Source organism: Geotrypetes seraphini, chromosome 4 (assembly GCF_902459505.1).
Source record: "Geotrypetes seraphini chromosome 4, aGeoSer1.1, whole genome shotgun sequence".
Lineage (NCBI taxonomy): Eukaryota > Metazoa > Chordata > Amphibia > Gymnophiona > Dermophiidae > Geotrypetes > Geotrypetes seraphini.
Window position 1 is genome coordinate 204,168,041 of NC_047087.1, and position 25,953 is coordinate 204,193,993.

At 41.7% G+C, this 25,953-nt stretch overlaps 1 protein-coding gene across 6 annotated transcripts in view; it reads left to right on the forward strand.

Annotated features, from left to right (window-relative positions):
- Positions 1–25,953, forward strand: part of GBF1 (golgi brefeldin A resistant guanine nucleotide exchange factor 1) — a 516,681-nt gene that overhangs the window by 477,613 nt on the left and 13,115 nt on the right. For all 6 annotated transcript variants that reach the window (XM_033940425.1, XM_033940426.1, XM_033940429.1 and 3 more), the window contains 3 exons: positions 3,708–3,809; positions 8,733–8,846; positions 17,025–17,202. In XM_033940425.1, coding sequence (XP_033796316.1) covers positions 3,708–3,809; positions 8,733–8,846; positions 17,025–17,202 — 394 coding nt within the window. The remainder of the gene's footprint in view (positions 1–3,707; positions 3,810–8,732; positions 8,847–17,024; positions 17,203–25,953) is intronic.

Sequence of the window (25,953 nt, forward strand, 5' to 3'; positions counted from 1 at the left end):
ATATGCAATGTCACCTCAGTAACTATAGAAAAATAGATAAATATAGTGCAAAATATAGACAGCAGATATAAATTCTCAAAACTGACACGTTTTGATCACTAAATTAAAAATAAAATCATTTTTCCTACCTTTGCTGTCTGGTGATTTCATGAGTCTCTGGTTGTGTTTCCTTCTGACTGTGTATCCTTTTTCATTTCTTTCTTTCTGCACTCAAGCCCAACAATTGTCCCTTTCTATTCCCTCCCTCCCTCCTTCCTTCCTATGTCCTTAGTGCCTCCAGTGCATCCTTCCCATGTCCATAGTGCCCCCAGTGCCTGTCCAGTGTCCGTAGTGCCCCCAGTGCCTCCTTCCCATGTCCATAGTGCCCCCAGTGCCTGTCCAATGTCCTTAGTGCCCCCAGTGCCTCCTTCCCATGTCCATAGTGCCCCAGTGCCTGTCCTGTGTCCCTAGTGCCCCCAGTGCCTCCTTCCCATGTCCATAGTGCCCCCAGTGCCTGTCCTGTGTCCCTAGTGCCCCCAGTGCCTCCTTCCCATGTCCATAGTGCTCCCAGTGCCTCCTTCCTATGTCTTCCTTGCCTTTGTCCCGCCCCCGAAGCCAGCCTACCTGTCTACCTCCTTCCCTCCCTCCAGTGCCCGATTCAACCCCCCCGGATTCAAACCGCCCGTCCATCCATGTACCGCCGCTGCCTGCCTCCCTGCCGCGCCGATTCAAACCCTGGGCCGCCACCGCTGCTTCTTCCCTTCTTCCCGACGTCAATTTTGATGTCAGAGAGGAAGTTCGGGCCAGCCAGGCAGCGATTGGCTGGCCCGGAACGTCCTCTCCAACGTCAAAATTGATGTCGGGAAGAAGGGAAGAAGCAGCAGCGGCGGCCCAGGGTTAGAATCGGTGCGGCAGGGAGGGAAAGTGATCGCCCGTCCTGGTGACCCGCACACAGCTTCGGGATGCTGTCCCTGAAAACGGGACATTTTGGTGTCCCGAAGCAGTGGGTCGGGACAACGGGATGGTCGGCTCCGAAAATGGGACTGTCCCGTTGAAAACGGGACGTATGGTCACCTTAGGTATCCCTATTGCAGGGTCTTCTAGAAGTAGGGAGATCCTGGATTCTCTACAAGGAGAACTGTTCCAGCAGTTGGTAATAGAATCCACGCGGGATGTGATCATACTGGACTTAGTGCTTACAAACAAGGGAAAGTGTTTCTGATGTTACAGTGGGTGATCATCTGGCATCCAGTGATCACTGTATGGTATGGTTTAATATTAAGATAGGTATAGAAAGGGCTCATTCAAAAGCAAAGGTTCTAGACTTTAAAAAAAAACTAACTTTGTTCAGATAGGGGATTATGTCGAGGAATTGTCTGGATGAGAACGTTTGGAAGGAGTGGAAATGCAGTGGGCAAAACTAAAAGGAGTAATTGTAAGAGTGACAAACCTTTTTGTGAGGCAAGTAAGTAAGAGGAAAAGAAGGCCGCTTTGGTTCTCAAAATTAGTAGCTAAGAAGGAAAGGAATAAGAAGTTATCTTTCATAAACTACAAAAGATCACAGAAAGATGAAGACAGGCAAAAATATCTGGAAAAGTTAAGAGAGGCTGGTTGTGTAGTCAGGAAAACAAAGATGCAAATGGAAGAAAAAATAGCTGACACGGTAAAACGGGGAGACAACATTTTTTAGATATATTAGTGATAGGAAGAAGTTCAAAAGTGGCATTGTGAGACTCTAAGGTGAAGTGGAGAAATATGTAGAATATGCTAAAGAAAAGGCTGTGTTGCTTAACAAATATTTCTGTTGTTTTCATAGCTGAAGTACCGGGAGCAGGACTGCAGAAGACAAACGTGAATAGGGATTAAGGAGTGATAGACCCTAGCTAAAATAAAGTTGGAAAAAGTGATGGTGAACATCCAAGGGTGCTGAAGAAACTTAGGAAAGTTCTGTTGGCTCCGCTGACTGATCTTTTCAATCAGTCTCTAGAGTCGGGAGTGATACCGGAGGGCTGGAAAAGGGAGGGAGTGTCCATCTCCACAAAAGTGGAAGTAAGGAAGAAGTAGGGAAGTCTGAATTCTGTGATAAGCAAATTAATGGAAACGTTTTTAAAACAGAGAATGGTGAAGTTTCTGGAATCCTGTGGATTACAGGATTGGAGGCAACATAGATTCACTAGAGGTAGGTCTTGTCAGACAAATCTGATCAATTTCTTTAACTGGCTGACTAGAGAATTTGGTAGAGGGAGTACGCTAGATATGATGTATTTAGATTTTAGCAAAGCCTTTGACAGTGTTCCACACAAACGTCTAATAAATAAACTGAGTGCCCTCGGGATCGGTACCAAAGTGACATGTTGGGACAAGAACTGGTTGAGTGGAAGGCAACAGAGGGTAGTGATCAGTGGAGATCGCTCTGAGGAAAGGGACGTTATCAATGGTGTGCCTTAAGGTTTTGTTCTTGGGCCTGTTCTTTTTAACATTTTTATAAATGATATTGCTGAAGGGTTGTCACTTAAGATTTGCCTCTTTGCGGATGATACCAAAATCTGCAATAGAGCAGACATTCCTGATAGTGTGAATAATATGAAGAAAGATCTGGTGAATCTTGAAGAATTGTCTGAAATTTGGCAGCTAAAATTTAATGCTAAGAAATGCAAGATCATGAATTTGGCCTCAAAAACCCGAAGGAACGGTGCAGTTTAGGGGAGGAAGAACTTTTGTGCATGACAGAAGAGCGGGACTTGGGTATAATTGTATGTGATGATCTTAAGGTGTCCAAACAGATTGAAAAAGTGATGGCGAAAGCTAGAAGGATGCTAGGGTGCATAGGAGAGGTATGGCCAGTAGGAAAAAGGAGGTATTGATGCCCCTGTATAAGACTTTGGTGAGATCTCATTTAAAATATTGTGTACAATTCTGGAGGCTGCACCTTCAAAAAGATATAAAAAGGATGGAGTCGGTTCAAAGGAAGTCAAAATTTGTTGCCCTTGAGTAGCAGAAATTTGCTGCTTTATCTCAATTCTCCAAATGTCTCTAAGACTAGTTTTTGGTTTTTTAATCATAAAACCAGATATTAATTTATACCACTGAGCGGCCTGATGCCCTAGGAAATCCGTATGGATGCACATGACCTGCAAGCTATGATTTTTTAGATTACGCCTTCAGTTTCCAACAGGTGTATTAGCCTCAGGGCCAGCTCAAAATATTATGGCACCCTGGACCCAGACTCGCTGTCTTTTGGTGCCCATACCCCAGACTCAGGCTCACTCTCTTTTTGCCCCCCCCCCCCCAATGATCCGCCCCCTATATCTCAAAATTGTGGTAATTTTCTAAAAAAAATTGCTGACCACTCAATTCAGGAGTTCAACCTATTCAGGTCTACTGAAGCAAAGAAAAATATCAATTTCTGTTCCCACTGTCTCAACCTTACTGGACAGTGGAGTTTTTTTCTGTTCTATAATGGATAAAGCCATATAAGATATTGAATCCAGGACTCTCGAGGTCTTTTTTCTCTACTAATTTATAACGTTGGTGTTCAGCTATTCTTTGAATATTCTAAGAAAATTAATGTAGTTGATGTTCAAGTATGTTGTTTCTTAGAGCTCCTTTTTTGAGTTTTGTGTGGTGACATTCATATTTTCCAATGATGAATGTCCTGTTTCATAAAGGTCACTAATATGGCCTTGATTCCTTCACCTGTCTCTTCTTCTCTGTCATTGAACCATCAGGTGATGTTTCCACTGTTGACCAAATTGTTGGAAAATATCAGCCCAGCTGATGTCGGAGGGATGGAGGAGACCAGAACGAGGGCCTCAACACTACTGTCAAAAGTAAGACTGATTTTCACTATGTAACACAATGTTTGTTCCTGCGCAGTAAGTGTAATTTCCTAATTGCTCATTCCTAAAAAGTATAAAAATGTCTGTTATTTCCATAAAACTTCGCTTTTATGACCAGAATAGTCAAATTTTGCAATTTACCTTTTTAAAACGTAAAAACTCCAAATTTTCATCTTTTCATTCATATAAAGTCATAAAAAGCAACATATGAATCACAATTAGTATGTTTTTTATTGAAGTTTTACAAAAATGACAACAGAAGATTTAAAAGTGAGTAGTTTTTTGAGATTTGCGATTATATTGTAAGTCACTTTCATGAATCAGTCCACAGTTGTAGTCTCCCATCATGTTCTCATTATATTGTTCTTGGTAGCGGTGTTCAGAGTCCAGTATATTCTGGTGGAAGTGCTAACCTTGTTCCTCTGAGTATGCTCCCTTGTTCTCTTTGAATGTCTCAAGATGAGCATCAAGGACGTACAACCCATTTTACTGTAATTCTTCACCAGATTATCAACCAACTCCAGGCCTTGTGATTGTCCAGGAAGCTCCGAACCACTATTATGCACACCTTTAGCTTCATTGAAGTTTGATGTACTTTGTTGCACAAATGAAGTATTTCAGATTTATGTATATTCTTTTGCAGACAAGGAGAGTGTTTGTTGGTATATAATTTTTGATTCTACTATTTTTTAGTGTTTGCTCTAGTTACTCTTCAAGTTTTCATCTTTACTGGTCCAATGGGCTTCTTGGGGGGGGGGGGGGGCAGGGACCTCCCTCTGCTGCCTCCATTCAGAGGCTCTAGAGGTTGGATCAAGGTTTTGCAGATTATCAGTTTCCAGACCGTAGGGTCCCAGGTTTGAACCCTGGCACTCCTGACAGAGCTTAATTTCAGAAAATGAACATCTATAGAAAATTCTATTGCCTCTTTTTTGGCTTGATTTTTATTAAGGGGAAATCTCTTGACTGGTTTTATGGCTGTTTTCTGCAACTCATGGTTTCTAAATGCATACATCACAAGCTATGTCTTTGTGAAATTTTGTGAAATATTATATTTTAGAAAATGCTTTCATTGTTTGAAACACAGGGCCTGCAATTCCACTTCAAGCAAGTTAGCTATATGGTGCTTGGATAAGATTAATGATCCCATAAAGCTCCAAAGAAGCTAACTAAAAACTAGCAAAAAATGCTGCTGCTTTTCATGTGTAATTACATTCTGCAAACCAGAAGAAATAATTTCTAATATTTTATTTAAATGAATGAATAGGGAAATGGTGAGGACAGTCTGTAAATACTGTTATCCTAGGACAAGCAGGCAGCATATTCTCACGTGGGTGATATCATCCACAGAGCCCAGTACGGATAGTGATTAACTTTAAAAAAAATTTCAGTCTCAAGACTGCCCGTACCAAACACACGCTGGTGTCTTCCCGCCCGATGTTGGCTTGCAGGGCCATCAGTTCTCAATTTACTGCAGAGCTAAGAAGCTGTATTTCTTTGGAGTTCCTTCAAAAGTGCATCAAACTACTATTTTTCACCTTCAACCTTATATTTTTCTTCATTTTACTTTCACTTAATATTTTCTTTTTTGTTCCCAATAGAAATATTTCATTATTTTTAAGATCTGTTTTTTGGGCCTTCAGACCTTGTTGTGCTATTTCAGGCTGGGAGCGTTGAGCTGTTATCGGGTTAACATTTACTCGACCTTCCTGGATTATTGAGTTCTTTGATCTTGTATTGTTAGTTTTTCCTTAAATGTCGAAGCCTTCCAGTGACTTTAATCGATATACTCGGTGCAACAGGACCATTTCAGCCACTGATCTACACATTTGGTGTGTTCCGGTGCCTCGGTCCTGACCACATTGTAGACTCTTGTTAGAGCTGCTCTCAACTTAAAAAAAGATCACTGAAGGCTAGACAATTTTTCAGTTCCATACCGGGAGCATTGAGGATGTCTGCTGGTTCTGATGCCAAGCAAAGATCTTCAGCATTGAAGCTGGTACCGGCACCAATGCCTCACTCAACCTTGGCATTGTCGCCGATACCACTGTCTGGGGAACATAGTAAAAAGGTTAAGAAGTACAAGCATGATTCCCCCTCCAAACATGCACCAGCACACTGTCTCAAGCATTTACACCATCAATGCATTCCAAGTTTCAACGCACCGAGACAAGGTCCCCAACTCTTCAACTAGTGTCTCCTCATAGGCATGCCTCATCATCAAGGTCACCAACGCTTCAACACCCAGTACATACTGCACCATCTGTACCGATAACTACCACATTACCAGTGCCATCTTTACAGGACCAGATTAAAGAACTGGTGCAACAGATTAAAGAACAAGCCTTGACTCAATCAGTACTAGCCTAGTCTGAGCAGAGCTCTAAGTTGAAACCGAGAGCCAGATCTCGTACTTCCCATTGACATAACTCGAGGTTTAGGAGAGCTATATCAGCTTGATGTCGAAGTTCTTCATCCCACTCCAGGCATTCATCGGATCAGCATCACAGATCATCGAGAAGTACTTTTCGATGATCTCCTCCTCAACATACACCTCAACACTCTCCTCAACATCCAAATTCAACACTCCCCATCCCTGAGGCAGGTTATCGAGGAATATGACTGATTTGTCTCATCATTCCTCCTTAGATTACCTTGACCCATCTCTGCCTCCTTGCAGGAGATCATCGCCAGAGACCCTGGCGCAGTGTTTAAAGCTATAGCCTCAGCACCTGAGGTTGTGGGTTCAAACCCATGCTGCTCCTTTTGACCCTGTGTATGTCACTTAATTCCCTCCGTTGCCCCAGATACTTTAGATAGATTGTCAGCCTGCCAGGATAGACAGGGAAAAATGGTTGAGTACCTGAATAAATTCATGTAAATCATTTTGAGCTCCCCTGGGAGAACAGTATAGAAAATTGAATGAATGAATTTAAATAATTAATTCCATCAGACAAATGGGGCAAACTCTACCAGTTAAGATGGAGACCGAGTCTGAACCTAGAGCAGAACTCTTAAAGCTTCCTTTTCATAATCTAATGAAGGATACCATGTTTAAAAATTGGGAAGCCTCTTTTTTGGTTCCTGTGGCTCCACGCAAACTGGACACATTATACAGGATCCAATTGTGCCCAGATTTTGACAAACCCCAACTACAGCACCAGTCATTACTTCTCTGCCTTAAAAAGGACTAGCAGTTCAAGAACCTATGCTAGCATTCCTCCAGGCAGAGAAGGAAGAAGTATGGACAAGTATGGAATGAGATTGTTCCAGAATACTATATGAACCAGAAGGATTCTACAGTCATGTGAAAAAATTAGGACACCCCATGAAATATTCAGTTCTTTCTTAAGAAATGTTCACATATCGATGTCAAATCTTTTTTTATTTATCTCTGGAAAAGAAAGTGATGTAATTGCAGGTAAACAACAAAAATTTTCCTTGATTTACTCATGAAACAAAAGAAATGCACAAAAATGTGTATTCTAACTTCTTCAGTTCGGTGTACAGGACCTATCCTGCTTCATATCTTTCCAGCACTTCTGACACAGAATGAAGGATCTCTTCTCTATCCTGACCTACGTTCGTTAGCTCTCACAGCTTGGTATCTTTCTCCCACCAAGTAGATGCTTTTACTCTCTCTGCACCAGTGTCAGCTATCATTGAAACTTCCAGAAAACTTTGCACCCAGCGATGTTACCATTTCAAGTGGACTCTCTTCACATTGTGGTATATTCAACATTCTCTGCAACTAGAAACATCTTCTCAGCCATTGATACTCGAATATGCATCTTTCCAACTCTGGCATTTCAGTGCTTTTATTGCTTTTCATGCGCCTCTTGACAAAAGACACCATCAACAGAAATGGAGACAAACTCCTCTGCTCGATAACAAAAAAGTCCAATAAAAAAGAGAGCAGAACCAGCCTGGTCTTCAAAACCAACTTTAATGGCAACCAATAGTGCAAACCATGCATAAAATAATCGATCAATCATAAAATCATCTGGCGATGGTCCCATGAGCCAACGTCGGGTAGGAAGGCATAAGCGCATGCATGATACAGGCAGTCTCAAGACTTTGAAAATTTTTTAAAGTGACAGTATACTTTACCACTGGCTGTACCGGGCTCTGTTGATAACGTCACCCACATATGAGAATATCTGCTTGCTGTCCTCAGGTAACACCTGTTTCAGGTAAATAACTGTGGTTAACTTAATCTATGTATTTTATCACACTTGTCTCGGAGTTCTAGTCTCATGGTTTATTTTCTTAATATTTGGTCAGGGGGTTTATCCACATTTTGCCCCTTGTTTCCCCTCCCTTTCACATACACAGTCATCCTCTCATGACTGAGGTTTACAAAAGGGATTTCAAGATTTCATTAGGCATGCCAAAACTGCTTGGCTCCAATTCAGCATTCTCATGACTTCCTATACTGTCCAACTGGTGTTAATTAAGTAGACAAAATTTCTACCATTCTTAATTTCCATTCTAACCTTTGATTAAAGAAATTTAAATTTATCCCACTAAAGGTAAAATATGCTGACATGAAGTATTATTAAGTTTGAGCTTGCTTACTACTTCTTGACCCATTTTATTCCAGCTGTCTACATGGACTGTTCAGGGGACCCTGGTTACTTGATTAGGTATTGGCAGTCAACTGAATTAGTATTGTTTGTTGTTATAAACTATCTTGTAAAATCAGTAAAAACGCAATTGTTTGATCGATTTGTAACCTAAGGATTCATTGTTTTACTTTATTTTTATCTTGTATGTATGTATTTCTGGTTATTTGTATTGTTTCTTCACTGATTGTCCAGCACTTCTTATTGTAAACTGCCTCGAACTATTATGGCTTTGGCAGTATATAAGAATAAAATTATTATTATTATCTTGTGGTCTTTTCTCTTGTTCTAGGTATTCCTACAACACCTTTCTCCTCTGCTTTCTTTGACCACATTTGCTGCTTTGTGGCTCACAATCCTTGACTTCATGGACAAATACATGCACGCAGGTTCCAGCGACATACTGGTATGGATTGCTTGAGAGGACACCAAGAAATGATGATATGGCACAGGAGATTCTTAACTATTGGCAGCTAAAAAGTACAAAGCTCATCTTTTATGCTATAACTGTAGGCCCTGTAAAGGGAATGAGATTCTAGCTAACCTGAGATGGCCTTTATATTTTCAATACTTCTGGTTTACTTGTAGATTTTTTTTAAAGAAATCTGGTTTAAATATTGTTGAATATTAAGGTCTTGGTAAAGCATGGGCGCCAAGTCTCCATGGTATCTAGACATTGGTCCCTGGAGCCCAGATTTTATGTCTCCAGAATTATTTGTCTTATATTCCTGGTCACGTCTGCTTCAAAATGGGGCTTCTCTGTTACCTGCATTGTGCAACCTGGCTCTTGGTGAGTTTGAGCCACATGATGCAGGAAAAGCCTGACAGTCTCAGTTGCTTAAGTTTTAGAGGGGAGAAAGAGACAAAATTTGGTGGGCCCTAGCCATAGTTATAGATAAAACCAAGTGGTAGATGCCTAAGCTGTCAAGAGGGAAGAGGGTGGGTGCCATCTACATTACTGACAGTAAGGGCTCCTTTTACAAAGCCGCGCTAGCAGTTTTAGCGCGCACTATGCCGCACGTTAAGGCCCTAGCACGGCTTTGTAAAAGGAGCCCTAAGTTTTGTTGAGGGGAGGAGAGGCTGTTGGTTTCTGCCAGCTTAATGCAGTTGATGGTATATTGTTTCCTTGGCATGTGGAGACAGATTCTAGAATTCTGAGCTCTACCTTATAAAAAAAACCAAGAAATGGAATATAGCCCATATCCTTATTATGTGTATAACATCAATAAACCCTTATAGGCAATATACACACTTACTATTAAATCACTTCTTAGGAGCAAAAGACCTCAGTGACTTGAAATGTCTCCAACAGGAGCCATAACGTGCTTCACAATCAACTCACCATCATCGGTCTGAAAAACCATGTGTATCATCAACCTAATCATTGAATGATATGCAATAGTATTAAATCCAGTTATAATTTAAACTTTTTTTTTTTTTCATATTTAACTTCTTGTATATACCGTATTTTTTATTTTTTGCTCCATTACACGCACTTTTTTTCCCCAAAAAGAGGGTGGAAATGTCTGTGCGTATTATGGAGAGAATTTAAACACACACACACACATACTCCAGTACCTTTAAATTCTGGTGGTCCAGTAGTGTATCGGCAGGAGCAAGCTTTCGGCGCTCCTGCCCCTCCCTTGCTGGTCAGCTGCCTCATTATCTTGAGGACAGTGGCGCACCAGGCAGGAACGAGCTTTTTGCGCTCCAGCCTGGGCCCGCGCCACTCCCTGAATGGCTGCCATCAGTTCTCGCGGAACTCGTGAGACCTGATGGCAGCAGCCATTCAGGAAACGATTCCAGTCAGATCTCTTGCAGGATCCATGCTTTTGGCCTATGAGAGAATGTCATTATGAGATTGGCAGATGTTCCCTGTTTGGAGACAAAATAAAAGTAACCATGGATACTATTGATCATTGTTTGATTTTATATCACCTCTCTGTCTATGTCATCCACTAGATGGAATAAGCACTTTCCAGCACCACCGAATTTACTGTTATCAAAAGAAGAACATTTGTCTTCTTCATGAGACAACCTCAACAGATTAAATGTCTTGCTTTTGCTAAGCCTCTTCAGCCTGACAATGAGCAACCAAAATAGGTCATGTCTACATGCCCTCCCAAAATAACTATCTGCATTTTTTTAAGTATCTCCTGCAGTTACAGTAAATGTTCCACCAAAATATGTATCCTACCTTGCCTGGTACACTTCTCTATAGCAATAAGTGTAGATTACTATGAATTTGTGTTTCTCAGCATAGTCATGATGGGCAACTGCTTAATGTTCCTCACTTTGCAGTCAGATCTCCTTCTATCATGGTCTCAACTGCTTCATACCCATACCTACCTATTTCAGGAAGAAGTCAGTCTCCTCCTCTAGTACAGTTCAATAGAGTAACTTCCACCACACTAGAGGAACCAGTGTTTCTACTCCAGGTTAATTCTGTCCTTGAGAGGGCAGACTGCTTACATCTGATCAGGGATCTCAATCTTTTCTTCTACAGGCAAAATTTCCAAGTTGAGCACACTTCCCTTCTTTCTTCCCTACTTGAAGATGATAAACTGGCAATGCACACTGGATCTCAAAGATATTTATACATACATTCCTATCCAGCCATATTCTTGCTTCCATTTCTACATGAACCAGTACCAGCTTTTTCATTAGTCCCAGAGTCTTCACCAAACACTTCTTAATTATGGGTGCAATTTGCACAAGCATTTCCATACCCTGCTGACTAGCAGCTGCCTCAGAAACCCTATCTCTGTCCCTCAGGAATGAAATACTTTCCTACTTAAGAAACTAGGAATCATCAGCTTCAAGAAGTTATTCTTACATCCTACAAACATAGTTTCATTCATAGAAACTATTCTGGACGAAATACAAGAAATTTTCCTGTTGTCAGAAAGACTGTAGTTTCTTATGTCCACAATATTCATACTTAGAACCATCACAGCCAGATTCTACTTACAAATATTTTGCCATATGGTGGTCATGGTATATGTAGTTCTGTTTGCCCATCTGAAAATGAGGAGGCTTCAAAGGGATAGCAAGCCTCTATTAACCATACTGTACTTCATCAGCTTTGCTTTATGTGATAAGGCATTGGTGACTGTCTGAACACAGCCTGACTACAGGTGTTCCATTTATGCCAGTAGAATACCAGTCAGTCCTAATAATTCACTAGGGCTCTCATCAGGTCTGAACATATTTTATTCCTTCTGTGTATCAGGCCACCTTTCTCAGGATTGTTTAGCATTGGCTCAGATGGGCAACCAAGTTACCCTGTTTGATATCAACAGACAGGGAGCGATGGGATCCCTCCACCTATGCCAGGATGCAGCAAGGATTTGGGATTTTGTCATTGTTAGGTGCATCAAAATATCAGCCACTTATCTGCATGTCATTCAAAACAAGATAGCTAACAGACTCAGTAGAGTTCTTCAACCATATAGATGATTTGTGAACCAGAAGACTTTGCCCAACATTTTTTTCTGTTCTGATCCACAAATAAACTTCTTTACCAGTAATTAAATTACTAAATTACTTCACTTTTGTTCATTATGTCCATCCTGATCTTGACTAGCAGGGGATGCTCTTGCTATATCATAGACTTGGCCCCTACTTTATGCTTATCCCTTAGTCCCATTCATAGCAAGGATACTGAACAAGTTCCAACAGAGGTCTGGCTCCATGATTCTCTTAGCACTCTACTAACATCCTCAGAACTAGTTCCCTCTGATCAAAAGATGTGTAGGTTTCAAATCTTTGTATTGCTGATGACTCAGAATGAAGGCTGCCACCTAATAGAGCAATGGCTTGAGACCAGGGAACACCTAGTTCAAATCCCACTGTTGTCTTAGGAAAGACACTTAACCCTCCATTGCCACCATATTGTACAATCCTGCTACTTGTACAATCTCTTAACATCTTCTATCAGCATGCATCTCAGTATTTTTTGATTTACAATACCCCTGTTTATAGGTTTCTAGCAAGGGCTTCTTTATTTCAAAACACTATTACAGAAACCCCTGTTCTCTGGGACCTCAACATACTTATAGTTTTTATTTTGACTACCTTGTTCTGTGAGCTCAATAGCTGGGTCAGACCAATGGTCCATCTAGCCCAGTATCCCATCTTCACGATGGCCAATCCAAGTTACAAGTATAGTACCTGGAAAAACCCCAAATAGTAGCAACATTCCATGCTATTGATCTTGGGCAAGCAGTGGCTTCCCCCATATCTGTCTCAATAGCAGACTGTGGACTTTTCCTCCAGGAAATTATTCAAATATTTTTTAAACTAGCTATGTTAACCACTCTTACCACATCCTCTGACAATGCATTCCAGAGATTAACTATACTCTGAGTGGGAAAAAAAAAATTCCTCCTATTAGTTTTAAAAGTATTTTCCGGTAACTTAAAGTGTCCCCTAGTCTTTGTAATTTTTGGTGGAATAAAAAATAGATCCACTTGTACCCATTCTACACCACTCAGGATTTTGTAGACTTTAATCATATCTCCCCCTCAGTCTTCTCTTTTCCAAGTTGAAGAGTCCTAATCTCTTTAGTCTTTCTTCATTCAAGAGGAGTTCCATCCCCTTTATCATCTTGGTCAATCTTCTTTGAAACCTTTCTAGATCCGCTATATCTTCCTTGAGATAAGGTGATCAGAATTGAGTGCAATTCTCAAGGTGAGGTTGCACCATGGAGCAATATAGAAGCATTAAAACATTCTTGGTCTTGTTAACCATCCCTTTTTAAATAATTTCTGGCATCTTGTTTGCCTTTTTGGCTGCCTTACACATTGAGCGGAAAGTTTCAGAGTATTGTCTACAATGACACCCAGATCTTTTTCTTCGGTGCTGACCCTACAAGGTGGACCCTAACATTTGATAACTATGATTTGGATTATTCTTCTAAATGTGCATCACTTTGCATTTGTCCACATTAAATTTAATCTGCCATTTGGATATCCAGTCTTCCAATTTTCTAAGGTCTGCCTGCAATTTTTTACAGTCTGCATGAGTTTAACAATTTTGAACAGTTTAGTGTTATCTGCAAATTTAATCACCTCACTCGTCATCCCAATTTCCAGATCATTTATAAATAAGTTAAATAGCACCGGTCCCAGTACAGATTCCTGTAACACTCCACTATTTACCCTCCTTTATTGAGAAAAATAGCTATTTAATCCTCTGTTTTCTTTCCGATAACCAGTTCCTAATCCACAACTGAACATTGTCTCGTATCCCATGACTCTCTAATTTTCTCAGGAGCCTTGCGTTTTCTAACCGGTTTTCCTCTGCATTTGACCTTGTTGATCGCCATCTTCTACTTTGTCTTGCTGATATTGGAATTGGGGCTTGTACTTCAGAGGTTCTCATCTTATTAAGGAGCAGCCCTTTCATGTTTCTACTTATTCTCTATCCTCATCGCACTACATTTTACTTTCCCACTTGCTACTCTGGTTCAAGACCTAGGTACCAGTGGTTATTATGCTGATGATCTCTCTCTCTCTCCATATATACTGTATATATATTTACTTATTTACTTACTGCCTTTAGGAAGAGATTTACCCACAGCAATTTTGAGTACATATACTGACACTTATTGCACTGATCTCTGTGTTCTGAGTGCTTGTCTGGAGACTGCATTCACCTGGCTACCTAAAAGCCACTTGGTTCTTAATCTTTCTTAACTGTTGGCTGTAGTAGTTGTCTGTGTAAAGAACATAATGTACATTGTGCCGCTTAAGATCTGATAAGAATGGAAGACCAGATTATAATATCTGATAAACAATGGTGAAAAATTTGAAGGTGATCCTATAGGAGACCAGGAGCCGTTTTTTTTTCTGAAATAAACAAAGGGGTTACATGATCTCTGGGAATGGAGTTTCCAGTTAAGCAATTGCAAACGATTCAGAATACTGTTGTTAAAATTCTCTAGCTTATCTAAATCTGATCATGTTGTACCTCTCCTGTTCCTCTACCACTGGCTACCTGTTTCCTATTGGATCTTCTATGATTATCTCACATTATTTATCCTTCTTGCTTATTCTTTATTTCCTGTCTCACTCTCTCTTCTCCAAGAATGATGATCTTTTCTATATTCCCTGAGTTGCTAGAAGCAGACTTGACTTAACCAGATAGCCGGCTTTCTTTTTCTTGGGGCCGCCTTTGTGGAATTTACTGTTTCGGAAGCAATCATGTTAGGCAGGCTTAAAAACACTTTTTTTGTCAAGTGTTCTCCCATTACTATGAATAGAGATTTTTGGGACATCATTGCTGATGGAGGTTGGTAATGTCACTAGTGTTTATTTTATTTTTTTTCTTTCCTTTTCATTTATTGACATTCCTTTCTTTTATGTGGATTTTATTTTGTAGACCTCTTTGTTTTTTTATGAAATATGATATAACAAAAGCTTAAATAAACATGAAGGTACCATTTAAATCAATGAAGTCATCATCACTCAACATGTTACCTAGAAGGTGATTTTTCTAGTAACAGTTAACCTCAACTAGAAGAATAAGTGAACTTCAGACCTTAGTTACTTAGGAACCATATACAGTGGAACCTTGGTTTACGAGCATAATTCGTTCCAGAAACATCCTCGTAAACCAAATTGCTCGTTTATCAAAGCAAGTTTCCCCATAGGAAGTAAGGGAAACTGCTTTGATTGGTTCCACCTCCTCCCCCCCCTCCACCCCCGAGGCTACCGGCGCTGCTCCATTCTCCCCCCCTCCCCTTGAGGAATCCGACGCTGTTCCAAACCCCTCCCCGCGATCTGGCTTCCCCCCCTCTGTGAACCGGCATCCTCTCCCCACTCGCATTGCCCCCCCCTCCACCGCGATCCTACCTTCCCTCCCCCCCCCCCCCCGAGCAGTCAATGACACTTCCTTTACCCGACTTGGCACCAGTGCCGGTGCCCGAAGATCCTCTTCTGGCGCGGCCTGGTCTGGGTGGTGCATCGGAGATCCTCCTTCTTCTGGGTTGGGCTGGACTGGCTTTGAGCATTTGCGCATGCTCAAAGCCTTCTGTTCTCGCCAGGTACTATTTTGAGGCCCTCGATATGTTTATCATAATCACAAAAGTAAAATAAAACAGTTTCTTGATCATATGTCTCTTTAGCTATAAATGACAATGTATTTTTTTTCCAACGGGCTTGAGAGTAGAGAGTTGCGCGGGGACAGAAATCCCACCCATCCCCGCCCGTCAGGATCCTCTCCGTCCCCGTCAGAATCCTGTCCGTCCCCACCCATCACCGCAAGGAATTACCTCCATCCCCGCCCGTCCCCATAAAAAGCAGCAATTACTTCTGACAGGATCATCAACTCCACAGTTTCTTTTGTGTTTGCGCTGCTGTTTTCCTTGTGGAATCTCTTTGGTGGAACCCTTTTTTTGCTTTCTGTTCAGGTAATTAACTTATAAACCCCCTCTTTTACTAAGGATGACGTGTCCTTTATATTATATGGATGAACCCTGCTTCCAAAGCCTTCCATCCCCGTGGGAGTCCTGTGGGCTAGAGGGGGGTCCTCGTGGCTGTACTGTAGGTTAAGTGGAGATTCCCATGATCCCCGTACCCGTGCAGACCTCTACTTGAGAGACGCGAGAGAGAAAAAGGGAGGGAGGGTCGTTCATTAAACCAAACCCTTTTTATTTTTTTTTCTTCTCGCGGTGCATGGTGGCGTAGAGCCCGACCTGCCAGAACTCCTCGGCCTCGCTTTGCCGCAGACTGACTATGCAGGCGTAACCTGGCCACACGCAATCCTCTTTACTCGAAAAGACCTGTACAACAAGGGAGGAACCGCTTTGCCTGAACACCGAACTTGCCAGCACTCCCCATTAGGGTCTGATGCGCCAAAACGGTCGGAGGGTATAAATGACAATATTATTATTAAGATTTAGCCAAAAAGAAAGATTTATAAACTATAAAGAGTTTTACCTCATGCAAAATTGCCTTTTCTTTAATAAGACATTAACTATTTTTTTCTGAGGCCCTCCAAGTATCTACAAATCCAAAATGTGGCCCTGCAAAGGGTTTGAGTTTGAGACCACTGGTTTAAACTATTTCATAGTCAGAGACCATGCATTTTATAGAGCTGAACTGGCCAGCCTGACCTTGTAACGCTGCTTCATTTGCATCTGCTTGTTGACTGGGCTGCTCACTGACTATTCATAACAAATGAGCAGCCCTGAACTTGGGATTCATCCATTTGAGTACCTGATTCAGTCCTATTTGTCGATGGAAAAGCATTTTTTCTTACCTATAACAGATGTTTTCTGTAGACAGCAGGATTGATCAATCACACAATCCCCTGGGCTTTGGAACTAACTGAGGAGCCTGTTACGTGAAGGAAGGGCCACATCCTCAGAACCATAGATTAAGGTCTGAGCTTTGAAAGAAATGTTCTTCCTGATGATATGCAATGATGTCATATTCTTTTGTATGTTTGATCTACAAAAATACCTGCTAGAGGTGAGAAACAGTGTCTTTAGAGGTTCTGTTCTTTGATTGGCTCTATTTGACTTAAGTAAAATATGCCAAATGTTTTTTTCTGTCTTCTTTCCCTTCATCATTTCCAGCTTGAAGCAATACCAGAGTCTCTGAAAAACATGCTGCTGGTGATGGATACAGCCGGAATTTTTCACAGTGCAGATTCCCACACTGGCTACTCTGACCTCTGGGAGATCACCTGGGAAAGAATAGACTGTTTTCTGCCCCATCTAAAAGAAGAACTTTTTAAACAGACTGTCATCCAAGGTAATGTTCCATTCTAGAGAATGACACGGTGGCGGTTACCCGCTGCTAGCCGCGGGTAACCCGCCGAAACGGGGAAAGAAAAATAGCAGTCGCTGCGGGGACGGGGACAAGGCCATTCACCGCCCCGTGGAGTGGTGAATGGTCTTGTCTCCGCAGTGAGGCATCAAGGTTCACGCGGTCCACGGAGCCCCTGCCCAACCGATCGATCTTAGCCAGCACCCTCCTTTCACCTCACCTTAGTTTTCAGGCTTTCTTTTTCGGCGACCTGCACGTGCGGCTGCTCAGTGTTCAATCTTCTGCTCTGACACAACCGGAAACAGGAAGTTGTAGCAGAGCAGAAGATTGAACACTGAGCAGCCGCGCATGCGCGGCTCTTTGGGAAAGCGAGCAGGTCGCCGAAAAAGAAAGCCTGCAAACTAAGGTGAGGACGGATATAACCATTTTCTGAAGCTGTTAAAAATGCCAAGGAGATTCTCTCTTCAAAATTCCAGGGCCTGTGGGCTGCTTGTCATTTTGTATGCTGTCAAAATCTTTGATTTACCCCAACTCTTGATGTCGGGCTATGAAAAATGCTTAGCTCAATTTAAGCCTCTCGCAAAAAAGTGCTAACAACTGTAATTAAATCATTAAATTCTTATCTACGCTAAAATTTACACACAGAACAGCATTCTAGTTCATGTGTAGGTGTGTGCTGGCACTTTTATTATTATTCTGATTTTTTGGGCATGAACACAGTTCAGCTGCAATTACTGCAGAACTACTCATCCGTAGTTGCTAAAAGATTTGGGGCATTAAGACAGCTTAGAGTTATTCAAAATGGGAGTGAAAGGGAAAAGGATTCTGGGCCAAGGGAATGAAGATTGAAAGAAAAACCCAGAGCAGGAAAGAAAGGGGAGACAGGCAGGTGAGCCAGATGCTGGAAGCAGGGGTGGGGTAAGAAAGAGGGAAAAAAGCTAGATGGGGTTGAAAAGAAGAGACACACTGGTATGGAAGAGGAAGATAGGGGAAATCTGGACACAGGAAGGTAACAGAAAGAGGGGAAATTATGTGCATGGGGCATAGGGACAGAGACATAAAGGGGACATGCCATGGGGATGGTATATGGACACGGGGGGGGGCAATGGCAGATACATAGGGGAAATATTAGAAATGGGGAAAATAGGAGCACAGAAGCGAGATGGTTTGTGGGGATGGGACAGGGACTGAGCTCACAAGCTCCAGTGCCTTCCACAAATTACATTGTAACGTGCCACGAAAATAAGAGGGAGGAAGGTAGATAGATAGGCCATGCGAGAGTTGCTGAAGGGTGGTAGAAAGGAACAGATGGTAAAGGAGGGAGGGAAGGGTGATGGTGGAAAGGAATAGAACAGACATTGAAGGAGGGTGGAGAGGAACAGACCCTGAAGGGAAATGTGGAAGACAGAGTGGGGAGAAGATGCTGGAAGGGAAGAAGACAGATGCCAGACTATGGGGGAGCGGAAGGAAGAAGATGGGTGCTAGACCAATTGGAGGGGGGGGGTTAAGGGAGAGGCACAGTAACAGCAAATGGAAGACGCAGAGAAAAGACACACAGTGGATGGAAGGAATTGAATGAGAAGATGTGGAAAGCAGAAACCAGACAACAGAGGTAGAAAAAAAAAAATTCTATTTATTTATTTATTTTTTGCTTTAGGATAAAGTAGTATATTAGTTGTGTTGATAAAAATTTATAAACAAAGCCCTGCCAGCTGAACATCTCTTTCTCTAGTTCAGCAGCAGGAACTTTGATTTATAAGAAAGGAATAAGCTAAATATTGCAGTACTAAGGCTTATATGGATGCTGCGGGGACGGTGACGGGGCGGTGAAAGGGATGGTGGTAACGGTGATGGGGCGGTGAATGGAACGGCGGTGACGGGGCGGTGCAGAGGATAGTGGGCCAGGGACGGGGCGGTGACGGGGACAGATTTTTTCCCCGTGTCATTCTCTATTCCATTCTCATTTCACCATGTTTCTGGATATATTATTTTTTTCCTTTATATAGCTATTTATTTATTTAAAGCCATATTTCTCTGAGGACAAGCAGGCATTACCAAGTGCACTGTCTTTAAATCTTTAGACAGTGCTCATACTGCATGTGTACTGGTACCTTCCCGCCTGATATTGACTTGTGGAACCATCAGTTCTTCGTTTTCCATGGAGCTGAGAAGCTATGTCAGTGTATCAAACATTACCCCTTTTTTGTTCCTTCCTGGACTTAATTTTCATTGTTTTCCTAATAATTTGTTGTTTTTATCATATTCCAGTATTTTACCCAGCTTTGGTTCATTTTAGTCAGTTTTTCATTTTCAGCCTTCAGCCTTAGAGCCATGCCAAGTCCTTTTTTCCTCCCTGGAGCGTCAACCATTTTTAACATAGAAACACAATGGCAGATAAAGGCCAAATGGCCCATCCAGTCTGCCCATCCGCAGTAACCATTATCTCTTCCTCTCTCTTAAGAGATCCCATGTGCCTATCCCAGGCTTTCTTGAAATCAGACACAGTCTGTCTCCACTACCTCTACTGACAAACTGTTCCAAGCATCTACCACCCTTTCTGTAAAAAAGTATTTCCTTAGATTATTCCTGAGCCTATAACCTCATAACTTCATCCTATGCCCTTTCATTCCAGAGCTTTTCAAATGAAAGAGACTCGACTCATGCGCATTTACGCCACATAGGTATTTAAACGTCTCTCAAGCAAAAATGGCTACTGATGACAAAATATATTCAAAAAAGTTCCCACGTGACCTTTGTTACATTGGTAATACTTCTAGGGCACTGAAGACGAAGTTGTTTGAACATCGGAACAAAATTAAACATAAAAAGCAGATAGACATACTCACACATCACTGTTACATAGAAACATAGAAGATGACGGCAGATAAGGGCCATAGCCCATCAGGTCTGCCCACTCTACTGACACACCCCCAAGTCTACTATTCTAGGGATCCCACTACTGGTGACAGGTTCCCTTGGCTTAACCCTCTAAGGGATCCCACATGGGCATCCCATTTGCTCTTAAATTCTTGCACGCTGTTTGCCTCGATCACCTGTTATGATAAGAACCATAGGTTTGAAGAATTTAAATGCAGTGTGCTTGAATACACTCCTATGCCTAAACAAAGAGGTAACATCAAATGCACATTGTATCAACATGAGCAGCAATGGATTTTTTATTGTGATACTATCTGGCCAAGGAGTTTAAATCATCGGAATGAGTGGTGTGCTTTCTATTAAGAGTGATTTGATATAGTGTCAAATTTTTCAATTATTACGCAAGTAGAAAGAATGACATTTATAAACCGGAAGTGACATCACTAGACATGGAGGGTGAGAAGCCTTTTAATTTCAAGCTTGTCCTGATGCCTTTAGTGCATGAAGTTGGAGCAAAGGCTTGAGGTGTAAATTAACAACGCTCCCTGGCACAGCTGATTTTATAGCGAAACAAGGTCCTTTGTTGGAGAATTGAACACTGGCAGTAACAACGGAAAATTGGATGTTGAGAGAACGACATCATTTGAAGTATGAAGGCCAGCTTTTGAGCTAAGTAGCAATTGTTTTTCTTTTCCCTGTGCACAGTGGTGGACATTTGGTTCAGTTGTTAGTCACATTTGTTTAAAGTGGAGTTTTTTTTCCCATGATAAGACTATGAATGGCTTGAAATCTTGAATAGATTGCCATTTAAATTATATATACTTGAGGCTTTTTCTCCACTATTTGATTTAAATGTGCGTTCTGTGAGGTCAGATCCACCACTGGCTGATAACATATTAGCATTTTTTTAAATTTAAACTTTTCTATCATATCTCCCCTGTTGCTGTCTAACTTCTACTATACAGATACAGCTCTCTGCATAGTCCTCAGGTTTTTATGCTGAAGCAAGGACTTCTCTAAATTACTGGCCACTGTAAGAGTTTCTTGTTCAGCCAACCCCTAGTTCTTTAATCTTTGATGTCACCAGTCAGACTCTGAATCAATTGAACAGTTCTTTAATAATGAAGGAAACAACTTACAGTCAGATGATAGTTCAATGTAGTTCAAGCCTGTACATTCCTTCTCACTCCACTAACACCACGTCTATGCTAGGAGTGTCCACACTGTGGAGATGACACCGTTCTCCAGACTTAGAAGTAATATACGCTGTATTTGATTGTCAGAATTAAAGGGTGAAAAACCTGGTGGGAGAACACTACTCTCAGGCTCTCACTTTGGCATGTGCTCAGCAAATATGGCCACTGCTGTCCTCAGACTGAAGAAGGAGGCGGGACCATGCTCTGTGGAAGCAGCCCAGACTACTGAAAGCAAAGCTCTCTGGATAGTTGAGTCCACAGAGCACCCATAACTACTACACATTTAAACAAACATTAACTGAGCAAATGCCCACATAACATGGGGCATAAAATCCACTCTCCCGCCTTGTCTCCAAAGTGTACACTTTGAAATCTTTAAGTCTGTCCTCATATGCCTTATGACGAAGACCATGCACCATTTTAGTAGCCTTCCTCTGGACCGACTCCATCCTTTTTATATCTTGTTGAATGTGCGGCTTCCAGAATTGTATACAATATTCTAAGTGAGGTGTCATCAGAATCTTATACAAGAACATCAATACCTCCATTTTCCTACTGGCCAAACCTCTCCCTATGCACCCTAGCATCCTTCTAGCTTTTGCTATCACCATTTCAACCTGTTTGGCCACCTGAAGATCATCACATACAATTACACCCAAGTCCCACTCTTCTATCGTGCACATACGTTCTTCACCCCCTAAGCTGCACCATTCCCTCAGGTTTTTGCAGCCCAAATGCATGACCTTGCATTTCTTAGCATTAAATTTTAGCTTCCAAATTTCAGACCATTATTCAAGCTGCGCCAGGTCTTTCTTCATGTTATTCCCACCATTCTGGGTGTGTACTCTATTGCAGATTTTGGTATCATCTGCAAAGAGGCAAATCTTACCCGACAGCCCTGCAGCAATATCGTTTCTAAAAAATGTTAAAAAGAACAAGCCCAAAAACAGAACCTTGAGGCACATCACTGGTAACATCCCTTTCCTCAGAGCAATCCCCATTGATCACTACCCTCTGTCATCTTCCAGTCAACTAGTTCTTGACCCAGTATTTATTAAACACTGTCAAAGGCTTTGCTAAAATCTAAATATACCACATCAAGCGCACTCCCTCTATTCAATTCTCTGGTCACCCAGTCAAAGAAATTGATCAGATTTGTCTGACAAGACCTTCCTCTAGTGAATCCATGTTGTCTCCGGTCCTGTAATCCACAGGATTCCAGAAACTTCACCATTTTCTGTTTTAAATGCGTTTCCATTAATTTGCTTACCACAGAAGTTAAACTTACCAGCCTGCAATTCCCTACTTCTTCCTTATTTCCACTTTTGTGGAGAAGGGACCACATCCGCCCTTCTCCAGTCCTCCAGTATCACTCCCAACTCTAGAGACTCATTGAAAATTTCAGTCACCGGAGCCACCAAAACTTCCCTAAGTTCCTTCAGCACATTCTAGTTACTTGAGCTCCCCGGGCCATTGAGCCCTTCAACTTAGCATCAGCCATTTTCCCCTCCATGGCAAAGAGGGTACCAAATGGCTTTAAGAAATGTTCTCAGTGTAACTGGACCATTTCAGGCTCTGACCCACATAATTGGTGTGTCCAGTATCTGGATCCTAAACATTGGGACATTCACTGTGACCTCTGTCTCTAATGCAAAAGGGGACACTGAAAGCCCGAAAACTTCAATTAAAAAAAACATTTTGGTACTGCATTGACTTTAAGTATGGCAGGGACTCTGAACATGACACCCAGCCTCCTATGACTCAGGCATCGACACTAAATCCAGAGTGTTGGGCATCGAACTCCTTACAGAGACAAGATTCTACATCTTCTTCATCTACGCCTCAAGCATCGAGGGCATGGCACGTAAGAAAGCTAAGAAGCACAAACATTCTACCCTTTCTACCCAGCTGATGCCTCCTTGTAGGCATGCCTCAACAGCAAGGTCTCCCATGCCCTGACATTCAGTACAGCAGACTGCTTCCATGCTGATGTGTTGGTACGGTCTCTCCAGGAGGCGATACAGGCTATTGCAGATGCAATCTTCACAGTTGTTAAAGGCTTCCATGCTTGCCTCAGCCCATCCCAAGAAGCATTGATGGAGGAGGAGGTCACATACCCCTGCTCAGATCGAACATCAGGGTCAGCACAGACCCACTCAATGTATTCATCATCATTGGCAAAGGTGTTATCTCCTGGGTCAGACCATCAACTTGCACCTCGATGCACACTCCAATTCACCTAGTAGGAAGTACTTTGAGGATTCTAACTCGGATATCTCCAACCGTTCAGATGAGGATTTGCCAGAATACTCAGTGGAAGAATCCTTTGGTATACATTCTAATCCTTCCCATCCTTCTCAACAATGTAAGTCTCCACCAGAAAGTATATCAAAATGGAAACAGAAGAGGAACCTTACAATCATCACATCATCACATTGTTGAGAAGGATGGGAAGGATTAGAATGTATACCAAAGGATTCTTCCACTGAGTATTCTGGCAAATCCTCATCTGAACGGTTGGAGATATCCGAGTTAGAATCCTCAAAGTACTTCCTACTAGGTGAATTGGAGTGTGCATCGAGGTGCAAGTTGATGGTCTGACCCAGGAGATAACACCTTTGCCAATGATGATGAATACATTGAGTGGGTCACATACCCCTGCTCAGATCGAACATCAGGGTCACACAGACCCACTCAATGTATTCATCATCATTGGCAAAGGTGTTATCTCCTGGGTCAGACCATCAACTTGCACCTCGATGCACACTCCAATTCACCTAGTAGGAAGTACTTTGAGGATTCTAACTCGGATATCTCCAACCGTTCAGATGAGGATTTGCATCCTTCCCATCCTTCTCAACAATGTAAGTCTCCAACAGAAAGTATATCAAAATGGAAACAGAAGAGGAACCTTGCTCTGAGCTTTTTGAACTCCTTGACTATGAAGTACCACCAGATGGATGCATTAAAGTACCTTTACATAGGGTCATGAAAGATACTTTATTTAAGAATAGGGAGATCCCTTCAGTCCAGGTATCTCCTAAAAAGATAGACACAATGGGGCTCGTAATAAAAAAATAGACTTCCAAAAACTGTCATAAGTTGGCACTTGGACTTCCTAATCGCCGGGAGGTCCAAGTGCCGATTTTCAAAGCCTACTTTCTGGACATCTAATGAGGTGTTTTATCCTCTGTGCATCCAGAGGTCTAGGGGGCATGTTGGGAGGTGTGTTATGGATGTACTTAGGTTGGGTTAGACTTGGACATCTTGCAGAGATAATCAAACCTTTCCCAGGATGTCCTAGATGGAACTTTTTTTTTAGAAGCATCTTAAGTGCTTTAAAAGGGCCCAAACTGATCAGATGACCACTGGATACAGGAAGGTATTGTAATGTTTTGTGGTTTTGTATTGTCTAGTCTATTTTGCAAGCCTTAGAGGCAGTGTAAGTAAGATGGTGACACAAGAGCCAGGTGGTGCATAAAAAGTATATTTTATAGGAATAAGCTTTTAGAAATATAGAGCATAAATTGGATTTAGAGCTGCTTCTCTGTGTGTATAAGAAAAAGTGGCTGTCCTGAAAGTGATTGAGGAGGAGTGTATGTCTGTGTGTGGGTGTATGAGAGAGCAGAAAGCGTACGTATGAATGAATGTCCTGTGTTTCTGAATGGTAATAGTAGGGGTATGAAAGGCTGAGTGAGGAAGAGAGAAAAAAAGGGGGTAGAGGATTTGAAGCCTGTCTTTAAAGACCCGAGTTTGTACTAAAAATAGTAACTTTTAGTATCTTCCTCTGTCACAATTTAGTATCTGTATGAAACAATGGCTCTTAATTGACAAGAGAAGTGGCCTTTGAATACCTGGTAGCTGGAGCCTTTCTGAGTCTGAATTCCTTGAGCACCTGTCCTTATTACATCTTTTGAAAGTCCAAGGCTTTGCAGGATAGATCCCAGTACTATGCAGAAGGTTCTTTGTTAATCTCAAGTACTGGTCTTTTAGGGGTAATTTAGTGACATTCTAAGTAAAAGGTCTTTTCTTAGATTGAATGGCCCCTGCTCATATGTTACTATCTGCAGACATTCCCCAAGGTCAGATTTGTTTAATATAATATTCCGGAATCCATTGCTTGTACTCTGGACCTGCCAGCACACTAAATCTGACAGGATAACCTCTCTCCCATACTGGTCACTGACTCCCTCCCTCTCCCTCTGTAGATAGCATTGGTCCCTTGTGACAGTGGCAATAGTGTATGCGACTGAATATCTTCTAATATGGACAGTTTATTTCAGAAAGAACAAAAAGAGAATGCAGAATGGAATGTACAAGGTACAGGAATGTTTATTCAAAAACCATATAAAATTGTAATCCAAAGAAGTGACTCTCCTTCTTCAGGGGTCCTATTGAAGAATAAAGGGGAAGATGTGTAAAATATGGTGGCTAAGAACATAATGCCACCATTGATAAGTGAGACAGTTGAAGAAGAGAAAGACCAATGATGTCAACGAGAAGAGAATGTGTATAGAAAATGAACCAAAATCCAACTATTAGAAAGATGTGACAAAGTGGTGTTACATTATATTAAACGTGAATGAATGTGGATACAGGAGTTGGGGGATTGCTATCAATATGAGAGAACAAAGTGAAGGGAGGATAGACATGGTGAAGAGCT